Source organism: Paramormyrops kingsleyae, chromosome 8, assembly GCF_048594095.1.
Source record: "Paramormyrops kingsleyae isolate MSU_618 chromosome 8, PKINGS_0.4, whole genome shotgun sequence".
NCBI lineage: Eukaryota > Metazoa > Chordata > Actinopteri > Osteoglossiformes > Mormyridae > Paramormyrops > Paramormyrops kingsleyae.
Window position 1 is genome coordinate 6,408,800 of NC_132804.1, and position 12,776 is coordinate 6,421,575.

Genomic DNA, 12,776 nt, shown 5'->3' on the forward strand with positions numbered 1-12,776 from the left:
CTGTCAGTCTCTCCCTTTGAGGCTGTCTAGGAGGCAAAACCACCAGGTGGTTATGACAGACTGCCTGCCACTTGCACCCCACCCTGCATAATGCCCCACCCTGCTTGCACAGTGCTCTCAGACTGCACAGAGAAGTACACACTTCCTCTGCGGTACCAGGTTCTTCGAACACTGTTTCAGTCTCAAGTGCCTCACAGAGTCGCTGAGACTCTTCCAGCGCTGGGGTTTCAAATCCCACCTCTTTCTCCACATGTGGATGACTGCGTGCAACTGTGCCCTGTGAGGCTGTGCCTGTGATCAGGAGGTTAGTGGTTCAAATCCCCAGGTTGGCAGAGTGATGTCACTGTCGGGCCCTTGAGCAAGGCTCCTAACCCCTCTAGGGACTGTCTGACCCTGTTTTCTCATTTGTATACGGCTTTTGGGTAAAAGTCAGTGCTAAATAAACAAAATGTTACAAGTTCTGTGTGGGTTTCTTCTGGGTTCCTCCCACTATCCAAAAAGGTGAATTGGTGTCTCTAATTTGTCCATAATGTGTACATGTGAGCCATGTGATTGGCTAACATGCTATCTTGGGTATCTATAATGTGTAAGTATGAGCCCTGTGATTGGTTAACATGCTGTCTTGGGTATCCCTAATGTGTAAGTATGAGCCCTGTGATTGGCTAACATGCAATCTTGGGTATCCCTAATGTGTATGTATGAGCCCTGTGATTGGTTAACATGCTATCTTGGGTATCCATAATGTGTACTGTAAGTGTGAGCCATGTGATTGGCTAACATGCTATCTGGGGTCTCCATAATGTGTACTGTAAGTGAGTGTGAGCCATGTGATTGGCTAACATGCTATCTTGGGTATCCATAATGTGTACTGTAAGTGTGAGCCATGTGATTGGCTAACATGCTATCTGGGGTCTCCATAATGTGTACTGTAAGTGAGTGTGAGCCATGTGATTGGCTAACATGCTATCTTGGGTAAATGTTTATTTACATCTTGGTCAAACTCGAGCCTCAAGAGACCTGCATTTTGGGAATACCGGAGAATGTATGAAAATGTTCATTAGTTATCAAGCAGGAAAGCTGTATGGGTCGCTTTAAATGGATTTCTCCTCACAGCAACTATTGAGTCAATGCTGACTTTGTTGTTTCATGGGAAGATTTATGTTAGGATTTATGTGGGACCCGTTTTTAAGTGTGGAGCCAGAAAACCACCCACCCTGAATTCCTTTACCCCACAGGTGAAAGGTCAGACACTGGCCACTTCGACAACCTGCCAGTTGTCTGATTCTGGTTGATAATGAAATTCTTTGAAGTGTTTTCCCCTGAGTTTCATCAGTAAGAAACCTAGAGCGCAACTATTCATAACAATCAATAAACAAAGTCCTTTATGTATATGGTTGGCTTGTATATTCAATTTAATATGTTATTAACCATTAATTAAATTCTGTGGGGTGTTTAATATCATCCTATATTTTGTAATGCTTACTCTAAAAGGCATTTGCCTTGGTCACATGTTGCTAAGTTAATCATTTAAAAATCCCCCAGAACCCCTATAAACTGATCACAGTGGTTCACTTGCACTCCTTCTCCTCTCAGAAGCCCATTGGCTGGCTGCTTGCTGCCTTCGACCTACCAGGGTGTCTAGCCTGATGCAACACTTGGTTTTCACACAACAAACTGGCTCACTGGTTTGCCTGAAATCCTGATGTTGTAATTAGCAGAGAGAATAGCAGTAGTGTAACTGAAGATCGCAGCTCAATCTGTAATTTACATTACAAAATTTATTACCACTTGTAAGCGCCATTTATGCAGAATGGTGTAGTTTTTGTTTAATTAAATGGTTGGAATATGTTGTTTTAAACCTGCCATTATAAGTTGAAATTTATGTAGCATATTATACATGAAAGTGCTTCTCCGGTTAGTTTTGGTTTGCAACTGCCGGAAGGAGTATGTGTCAGAGGAGCAATAAAGTTTTTGTTTTGAATATGAAAATAAAGAAGTGGACGTTGGGAGCCACACGGTTGTTTTACCGTGACTGGTAACCTACCATTTTAACGCGTAAAAACAGTCTACGAATGTTCATTTCACAGAAGTGGTCAAATTTTTAGATTGTGCCAAAAAGAATAACGTTCCCAAACGAAGTCGACCACTACACCACTATTTTTCATTTATCAAAAAACAGACAGATCAAAGTCAAAGTCAGCTTTATTGTCAATTCCTTCTCATGCACTGGACATGCAAAGGGATCGAAATTGCGTTTCTCACTGTCCCATGCGCAGGCAAGACACAAGACATGACAGGATAGGACAAACAGTGAAGTGCACAAGCACAACAAAAACACATCTTAAGTACTGAGTAACAGTATATAAAGTATATAAAATCTGTCATGTCAGATATCTGTCATGTGATGTTTCTTCATAGAGTTTGGGAATTATAGTCAGCATGAAGTGATTGTGACAAGGGATGTGATAACATGGTTTGAGCATTTTAATTGTGTATTCAAAACCTGAATATTCCACCACAAAATAAAGCTGCAAATCTATAAGCACTCCCTAAACTCCAGTTACTGCTCTGTGTCTGTCTGAGCTTGCGTTGACTAACTGTTTTAAAACTGCAGAGTGAGTTTCCTCTCGCCAGTTCGCCTCTGGCGTAGCTGCAAGCGGTTTGTGTGGGTGATGTCGGAGTAAACAGCTAAGCATATTTGATCTGTTACAGCTCGTATAAAACACACGTGTCAAGCAGTACTTGCATATTTTTGAAGTTCTGTTAACAGCTTTTGTCCTTTCGTGACTGTAGGTTATTTTAAATCCACACACTGTCCGCACATTGCCAAAGGTTAAGTCTGGCTAATCTGAAGCATACTGACAGTTGACTTTAACAGTTGATTGGATGGCTAGTGTCGGCCTATTGGAAATCAGTGTGGGTGACACAGATTATTCTCCAAAGACTTAGTGTGTTGAACAGAGTTGTCAACTGGTGTTTTTTTTACAGTAATCATTACAGAATATAGAAAGGAAAAAAAAAATCTGTTTTTGGATGAGCTAAAAGTGATACTTAGTAGTTAATATTTACGCATCCCGTTTCATCCACAAACAAAGGCTTGTAACAGGACTTAACATTTTAAAGCTGAAACGTTGCTGTTTTGTTTTCAGGTCTTCATGGATCCAAAACCTTAATATATATGTAACAAAACACTTTTATTTTGTGTCATTATCTTAATATTTGGGTTCTGTTCATCTGTGACTAAATATGCAAAGTCTTCACTCCACACCTTCACTAAATGGAAATACCCATCTATCCATCATTCATAGGCGCTAATCCAGGAATACTCGCAGTGAGCGTATGATTAGCAGCACTGAGTAAGACGCCCTGGGCCAGACACACTCTGAGCAAGGTGGAGACCCCCAGTTCACAGAACTCCATGTTTTTGCCTGTGGGATGAAAGGCACTGAAGCAGAAGGAATTAAAGTTCATACAATACATTCAGTCCAAAACTAGTTTAGATTATATATATATATATATATATATATATATATATATATATATATATATATATATATATATATATATATATATATATATATAGACAGTACAGATAAATAGCTATTGACTAACCCAGTAAAGTGAACAGAATATCGAATATTAATTTATAATGTGAACCAGCAAACACTACCATTATAAGAAACCAATCCCTTCTCAAAAATTTCATTCATCATTTACAAGATCTTGTTGCACCATCTAGTGGTATAAAAATGAATTATAATTAATAACCTGAACACTGACAGAGAGAATGCCTTTTATTGTCATTGTATGGGTTGAATACAATTCTATCTCGACATTTGCCATCTTGCTCACTTACTGTATGAGACATGTGGGGGGAGAAGCTTGGGCTCAGATGCTGATATGCAAATTCACCACCCAGAATACTGCAAAAAGAAAATAAACAAATAATGATGTTTTACACATGCCTTTCAAAAATACATTTGCTTCTTATGCACTGTAATGGAATACATTACTGAATACATTTATGGCAATGTATTCAGTATTCAGTCATAAATACCATGCACTATGCTCACTAGGTTCTTTGTAGCAGGGGTCACCAATATGGTGCCCGTGGGCACCAGGATGCCCCCAAGGACCACAAGAGTTGCCCGTGGACCTGTTCTAAATATAGCACAACTCACCAGTGAGCAGCGTCTAAAATTTAATTTTATCCTGTTGCCATTCTTCTTTAATCACATTTGCATTTAAATAGATTTGAAAATGACAATATCTTAAAAAAGCATTTAAAACATGTTTATTATACATGAAGTTTAGATAAGTTTAGGAGGGAGTTTCAAACTGGTAGCCCTTCGTATGGCTCAGTACCTGTGAAGTAGCTCTGTTTCAAAAAGGTTGGTCACCCCTGCTCTGTAGTCATAAATCCATCTTGCCAGTGGCAATCCTTTTCCCTCAGTCCCTAGTGTACTAACCTCTTCCCAGGGACACTGTGTAGCTCTATGGGTTGAGTGAATGGCTCAGAAGCGAACACCCCTCTAGCTGTTGGTTTGAAGCAGGCCTGACGCGTGTATTACGTTTTGTTTTATCTTTAGTGTTTGAAATTGTTTATCTCTCTCTTTGCCTTTTCTCCGTGTTTTTGGCTTATCCTGCCTGTGTCTGGTTTAATTCTGTTCTGCTTGTACTTATGTCGCTAGTCTTTCCTGGTGGTAGCCCTAAGTGTTTGTCAATGTTTCCTAGTTTCTTGTGCGTGTTAATTGTAACTCATTCCACCTGTTTCTTGTTGGCCCGAGCCTGTCCTGATAGGTTGATTTGATTATAGTCCGCACCTACCCCTTGATAGCCTTATTGTCTGTATGCATTTAAGTGCCTGCCCTTAATTTTGCCCCTAACTTTGGTTAGTCATTGTGTTCGATGTTTGAGCTGTTTTGATGTTACTTTGTGCTTGTAGCTTTAGAGGATCCCTAGTCCTGGGGGGTATTTTTCGTACGTGGATTACTTGTTTAGCCAGATGTAATTATTGACAATTTGGCATAATCCTGGATCTGTCTGTTTTTCGAAACTCTTGCTGGATGTGTTGTCATAGCAGCACATCCAAATCCTCAAACTTGCTCGGAGCAGGTTTGTTCTACGTAAACAAGGATTAGCTCGCACACGTAATCAGTGTCCATGCGTTGAAGTCATGGCCTCGCCATTCATGAATGAGCGACCAATTTATATCGGTTGCCAAATTATAAGAAGATAATTTCATACAGAGAGGGTTTTGCGCGATCGGCAAGATCCTTTATTGCTCCCAGACGAAATTCTTTTCTAAAGATATCACTTTAGCCGAGGAGGAATTTTGTACCCCAAAGATTTATTAGCAGCTTATATTCAAAGTCAAACAAGGTGAAGTGTATATATGTGTATATTTACAGGTATGTGTGTGTATGTATGTATGTGTGTGTATGTATGTATGTATGTATATATATATATATATATAATTTTTTTAATGTCAATTCCTTAGTGATATACCAATATTTACCAGTTTGAAGTATATTCTTGTACTTCACTTTAACCTGTTCCCATGTTATCATTGTGCTTATGTTTGATCTGGAATTATGACATACAGTACAATCCCTTAATAGTGGACTTGCATATAACGGAATTTTGCTAATAACGGACAAACAATTTGGTCCACAGGGCTGCTTTTAGCTGTAGTTTTGTTCGGCTTCAACGGACATGCAGCTCCGCCTACAAGGCACCCGGCGTGCTGGTAATATCCAGCGCAGATACGTAGTCGGGATTATTAATAGTCACGCATCTGCTAAAGGTAAAGTTGGATTATTACATGTACAAAATAATAATCTATACCAGAAGTGTGTCTGCTGGGGTGTGGCATGAGTAAATGGTGTCCTGTAGTTGTGTTCTGGATATACAGCAACTCTGGATATATCGGACTGTTTTGCCAGGTCCCTTGAAGTCCTTTATAACTGGATTTTACTGTATTAAATATTAATTAATCTGACACATAGGAAATGAAATGCTGCATTCAGTAAGTACATTGAACACTACTTCCGCGTTTAATTTGTCGGCCACTTTTTGCCCGCCGTCTTTTCGGCTTTGGGCTGCTTTTGCCGTGTTACCACTTGTGCATATTAGTTCTTGAAATTCTTCATATACTTCTAATACGAGGTCCTGCTCCGCTTCTGTGAAAAAAATATGCCCTTTCTTTCGTGATTTTGTTGCAGCCTATCAATGATTTGCCGATCATGTTTTCTAGACTCGATATATATGGGCTTTTCAAGCAGCGCAGGCGCGCGCAATCATCTCGGATGAATGGATCCAGCTAGACTAATCTACTACACAGCTGCCTTTGAAAAACCAACTTATCCCAGATGAGTCTCACTGGCATTAACTCATCCAAGATGAGGCATCTGATCTTGGATGATTTAAGCGACATACGGAAAATACCACCCTGCTCTCTGTGGTCTGTTCCCTAGTATGTTTATTTTTATGGTTTTTTTAGTTCTTCTTTCTTCCATTTAACTTTTGACCTGTTATAGCCCCTACATTTTGTGGTTTATCCCTTGGTATTCAGCTCTTGCCAATAAACCCCTTTTTCTTCCAAGCCATCGTCACACAAGGATCGTCACACTTTTTCTGCCCGCACCATGTCCCGCAATGTCTCAAACCTCTCCTCTGATGCAATCTGACACACAGACATCAAATTTACAAAAGCTGCTCTTTCACGTTGGGTTGTTTGCTGTTAAGAGAAACATTTCCATGTTTTTTAGTACACTCTACTTGGTAAAGGTGAAGTTTGGACCGAAACCCATTTACTTTGTCTGTTGTCAGCAGATTTTTATTCTCTCCCTGTATTTCAGCATTTAGCTCATTCATATGACCAGTTATTATAAACTGAGCAATTTAGACAGACTGAACTATTTTGCATATAATTGGATTGTTGGGGAGAAACAGGAGGGAAGCATACAGACTCCAAATGCAGGGCTAGAAGTAGGAATTGAAAGCCACATCCCGGAGGGTATAAGGACACTGTAGCTGCCATAGTAATACTAGTGATATACTGGCAGTAATGGTTTATAGTGTGATACTTTGAAATAACCCTTTAAGCATGTACTCATATGCTGGAACATATAAAATGTAAATGGCATTTTCGGACCTGTATAGTATAACCAGAAATTTTTGGTGACAATAATAGTGCATCCAAACACTGCTATTACTTATGCTTGTTGCTAAGATCTATACAATGACAGCTGTGAGATTCTAATACTTCCCATAATAATGAAAAGGTGGTTGGCTTATTTTTGTCTTATACTGTATTCTGAAACCCAGCCAGGCTGCAGTGTTGTACACAAAACAGAAAGGGTCCAATCAATTTGAGGTCCAATCGAAAACATTAAAATGAATCATTATTTGAATTTATTGAATAACACCATATGCATTGTAGACAATCTATGCATTTATTACACTGTTTCCACACTTCTCCATGTGCATCACACAGCTGTAGCAAGACCCACTCGATTGTTGCCCCTATCAAAGATGGTGTAGAACTCTCTGATGAAGACGTCACCCAGGATCCAGAGCTGGCCAAAGCCACCGGTACTAATGCGAAGCATGCATCCACTGCTGTACTATAATGGAAAAGTAAAAGAAACATTAACAATTCAAAGGATGGTTGACTAAGTTAATGATTATGGCTTGTAGTCATGAGTATTATGAAAGGGAGAGACAAGGCAGCAATGGAGAAGTTTATTCTCTAGTGGTAAGTAACATGTCATTGTTGGAATGATATAACAGAAAGAAAGATAATCAGAAGAAGGGTAGCAGGAAATAGATGAAGAGTAAATGTTTGCTATGTATACTTTTCTGATCTCTGTTTCATATATTTATTCTTAAAGAGTTAAGAGTTGAATCTCATGATTCAATCTCATCTCAAAGATTTCTGTCTGCAACCCTGTGAATTATATAATCTGGCCTTGTCCTTATTAGAGTTATTGATACTGGGGGTATAAATAATATTATAAAACTACTGCCATGAAATCTTCCATTGGGATCTAATAGAGTGAAGCTTAATCCTGGTTGTGCAAATCATACCTGAGAAACATATGCAGAGGGAGGGATACTGAAGGCATATCCGCCGAGGGTAAAGGTCAGGTCAGGCATGGATCCCACGCTGTTGCAGTTCACGAATGCCTACGGGACACAGTCCTTCATCTTATTTTTTGCTCATGCAGCATTATTTGAATGTCAAAGTAGAGCAGGCTGAGCCTCTTACATCTCCATTTTGGTCCACAGAAGCCTTCAAAGATCTCAGGAGGTTTTGAATGTCACTGCTTGGTCCAACAATGTAGGAGGTGCCGGTATCCACCATAGCTTGGCAGCCACCAGAGCAAGCAACAGCTTTTTTATTGATAGACACGCTGCAATGGACAAAAGATCAGTTGACCACAGATTAACAAATAGTGGTCAAATTTGTCCCTTATGCTCCTACAGACATTGTTTCCCAGGAAAATTGCATGATTGTCTTTTAGAGGGAGAGGGCCGTGAGTTTTTTCTCTTACTGGCATTTCGTTTTTAATTTCCTCTCGGTCAAAGCACATCAATACTTAAATGATAAATTATAGAAATTTACTTGGGTACAACTTAAATGAAAACTGTGCTCTACCAATTACATTTGGATGGACTGAATTTTTAATTGCAAGATTTCTCTGTAAGCCGAAATGTTTATCATTTTAAAGCTCCCTCACACTTAACAAATAGTTTTACATATTTCAAATGTTTGAATGGTTTGTAGACATAGAGGATGACTGGGTAACAGCATAGATTAGTGTATAAATTTGCCATAAGAGTAATTTTAGATGGGGGTGTGAATGATCCAGGATGTAGCAAAGACAGGTACATTCGTTCCCTTCACTTTTGCCAAATTACCGATATATTTTATATGCTGTAAGCGCTAGTAATTTGTTTGTGATATATGAAGATCTGACAGCTGGATGCCAAAAGAAGCCGACCAGACATTGACCTGTTCATGCTGATCTGCCAGTAGGATTCAGAAGACAGTGGGATCCAGTAAATGGAACCTGTGTAATATGAAGAGTCGATCCCACCAAAGATCACCACACTGCCATCTGCACTATCGCTGAAAACAGAAACGTCATGTTAGGTGACCTGGCTGTATAATTTCCTGCTTATCTGACCAATGATCTGGCCCCACCTGCTCAGGTAGATGGAAAACAGGTCCTGAGAAACCAGCCTCTGGCTCATCATATTATCAAAGACTGGGGTGGCACCAGAAGAAGAAATTGAAGGGAAGGCGAGTCCCAGGATCCCATCGGGTTTCATGTAATACATGAATTGAGCCTCTGTCTGACTCAGACCAAAGATCTGGTTGCGAACGATGATCCCACCAACCTTAGACAGGAAAGAACAGATTATTAACACTGTGGATAAATAGGTTTGCAATGTAATGTCAGTATGGTGATAAGTGAAGCTCCATGAATGTGCTGTTATGACAGCCCAGTTTGAATTTGATCCTTAGGGACCACAGTCAAGTTGCAGATGATTGGCTTTTTTAATTAGTGTCCAAAATGTAAAACTTAGCTGAAGTTCCAATAAGAAACAGATGCATTTGTTAAAGGTGCCATAGAAGGATAATCTGACTTTACCTTGGCATAGTTGAAAAAGGAGAGTTCAGTACATGGAAATAACATACCGTGAATCTCAAAGATTGTTGTTCCTTCATTTTAATATGACTCTTGAATATGTGACAGAAGGAAATGAAATCGACTTTTTCGAAAATTTCAAGACTGTCATGTGATAGTCTTAATGATACCTCCAAAGGTAACATAGTTCTGCTGTAGTGAGGGATGAAATAACTCTGTTTTGGGACACAGTTCGTTTGATTCAGTTCAACAAAAGGATTCATTATGATTCGTTCACTAATTCGTTCAGTGGTACTTCTGTTTGCATAAAAAAGATCTCAAACATCTGTGGTCTGATATGCAAAAAATAGCCTATTATTTAGGCTAATTGGTATTAAGGAATAAACTAAATACCACCAATAGTCCATCCATCTATCCATCCATTTTCTGTAAATGCTTGTCCTGGTCAGGGTTGCGGAGAGTTCAGAGCCTATATCACCAATAGTCATCGTTCTAAATCATGAATATGTTGCATCTCTAAAATCTCTAAAATACTCTACACAGATAGGCTGTATACTGCACCAGTAGTATACAGTAGTGATGTACTTCACTCATTACTTTCTCGTTCATTGACTCACTCACCAACTCCTTCACTCCTTTCAGTCTGTCATTCAGAACTAAACTAGACTCCCTGTTGTTTGTTCACTGTAGACATATATATTCAGTTACAACTTTAGTCTTCAGCCAATCATATGCTTGCTTACAGCACACCCTTACATGCCTCACTGGCTCTCACTGGCTATAGTCGAGGAGGAAAGCAGCACTTGTGTCATATTTCTGAGGAAATCTAGAAGAAAGAAAAGAAGGACTCATTGCAGGGAAGTGAGAGTGAGTGAGTGAGTGATTATTTACTGGGAGGGACTCATTCCCTATAAATGAGTCATTTGCGAATGTCACAGCATTGTTCTGCAGGTATAGTGAATAACAAAGCAGAGGACAACAGCGAAAATGGAACAGCAACTTTGGGAACGGAGGAAAGATCAATGGTTTATGGTACAATATTTGCAGATGATGCTTCATGTTGATGTAATAAGCCTGTGCCAACATAAACTCAGTAGCCAGAACTGGGAGTGTGATGGCTCAGGATAACAGATTTTACATTTCATTCATTCCATACAAATATTTAACACTGAGCAAGTAATATCTGCATGTGAATTTCTTCACCATGTGTAGCCAGCACAACACTGTGTATCTTAGCACATCGGTTTACCTCAACGGTGTCATATCCCAGCACTCCAGTCATGCTCCCAGTCCCATACTGGATGGCCACCGAATTAGATGTGGACTTGAAAGTTTTGGACCCTTTTGGGTTGAATTTTGCATGGTTGCCTGGAAAAGTAAAAAAAAAAAAAGTCTGGGATTGAAGGATTTTGTTACTTTTCATGTTTAATCTAAATTGATGGACAGATAAAATTGTAATTAGGGAGTTGAACTTTTGAAAAAAGACCCAGGACCAATGTAATTGTAACCTTTGGGGTGATACTTGAAATACTGGATTGTGAGGTCACTAAGTACACAAATCCTACTCTTGCCGCTCTTGTAAACACATAAATTGCAGCAGCTGCCAGAACTATTAACTAATATTACTGCTATGTCATAGATCACGTTCTTGCTTCCTCTGCGACTCTGCTACCTCACTGGCATGAATCAAGAATCATCAGAGCCTTCAGAGTTTAAATATGAACCCAAGACAGGACAGTAACCAAGGCAACAATGACAGCCCTCACTCACTGCAAGCCTGGCTGGAGCAGCTGATGGATGGTACCCATAGGTTGGAGGATCCAGTGTCAAAGATGACAGTGAAGGACTGTGGTGGATTTCCAATGGAGATGACACCATAGTATGTCAGCTGTACAGGAAGAAAGATACTGGAAGTTTATCAGTAGTTCAAACAATACCCATTCATCTCTCTATTACATAAAATTTACAATAAAAGTGTTATCTCTAAAATTTAATTTGTTATGAAATAACAGTCGTATTAAGTAGACATTTCTCTAAGAAACACACTGATATTGTCTGTTTAATGTTCAAGCTGTGGAATGAAAAACATAAGAAAGTCTGATTTTGCTGTATTTCATATTCTGTATATGCAAAATCAGACTTTCGTATTGTATCCTGGGCAGTCCCTGTGTCTCATATAGTACCTGTAGAATCCGAACTCCTAAATAAGCTGCTTATTATTCATCATTTAACTTCTGAATGTCTGCCTATTGTATAGTTGTGCCCATGTGTTTTTGTGCCTCTTCAGCTGTACAATTTGTGTTTTCTGTAAATGTAGCTGCCTTTTAAAAAGACCGGAAAACCAGTCAGAATTCATGAAGGTCACTTACGTCAGCATCGTTGGTCATCCGTTCAGTGTTGGCGAAGTTGCTGGCAAACTTGACCATAGGTTTGTAGGGGTGTCTCTTCCTAAACTCCTCCCACAGTCCCTGCTCCTGCAGGACCTCCCTCGCCGTCATTCCCTTTTTCAGGGGAATCCTGCAAGTACATCACAGTCATATTAGCCTGGCTGTGCTCCAACACATTATCATGAACCACGTGAAGAATTTAAGGTGTAATCTTACCCTGATTTTCTCACTTAGAATGAAAGAAAACCTTAAAATCATAACATTAACCCTGCTGAACCTTAGCACTTCATTAGGTGCAGTTGGAGATAATGGCAAACTTGAACTCACTCAACTACAGTTTCTGCAAGAATGTAAATAATTCAAAGAGGTAGAATGAAGGTCTTACTTGTGCAGGCACTCGGAGAGGGCCACCAGGGCGAACAGCAGAAAGGCTAGCTTCATCGTGACTGTGTCCACTAGTCTTCACTGGGTGACTGGGGACTCTGGCTTTGCTCTGGCTCTTATATACTGGGTCACTGTTTACTCACTTCTTTATCTGGGCGGTAAGAAAAACACAAGCTTTCTGTAAGAAGTAAACATTTTGGTGTAGGAATGACAGCAGGAATCCTCATTGCGATTGAACTAAGATCAATAGAACATTCTTATACTGACAGTGCATAATAATAATGAATATTATTAATGTATTATGGGATATGCAGTGTGTCCCTGTGAGCCCGAGAAAATGAATCTC

The 12,776-nt window shown here is 39.6% G+C and overlaps 1 protein-coding gene across 1 annotated transcript; it reads right to left on the reverse strand.

The window, feature by feature from the left end:
- Nucleotides 1-7,490: 7,490 nt before the first annotated feature.
- Nucleotides 7,491-12,487, reverse strand: LOC111853302 (pepsin A-like). The gene is made up of 9 exons (XM_072714897.1): nucleotides 12,432-12,487; nucleotides 12,029-12,176; nucleotides 11,430-11,547; nucleotides 10,909-11,027; nucleotides 9,212-9,408; nucleotides 9,020-9,136; nucleotides 8,273-8,417; nucleotides 8,092-8,190; nucleotides 7,491-7,628 (listed from the first exon to the last, which is right to left on the reverse strand). The coding sequence occupies exons 1-9, from the start codon at nucleotides 12,485-12,487 to the stop codon at nucleotides 7,491-7,493; spliced, it is 1,137 nt and encodes a 378-aa protein (XP_072570998.1).
- Nucleotides 12,488-12,776: the final 289 nt, after the last annotated feature.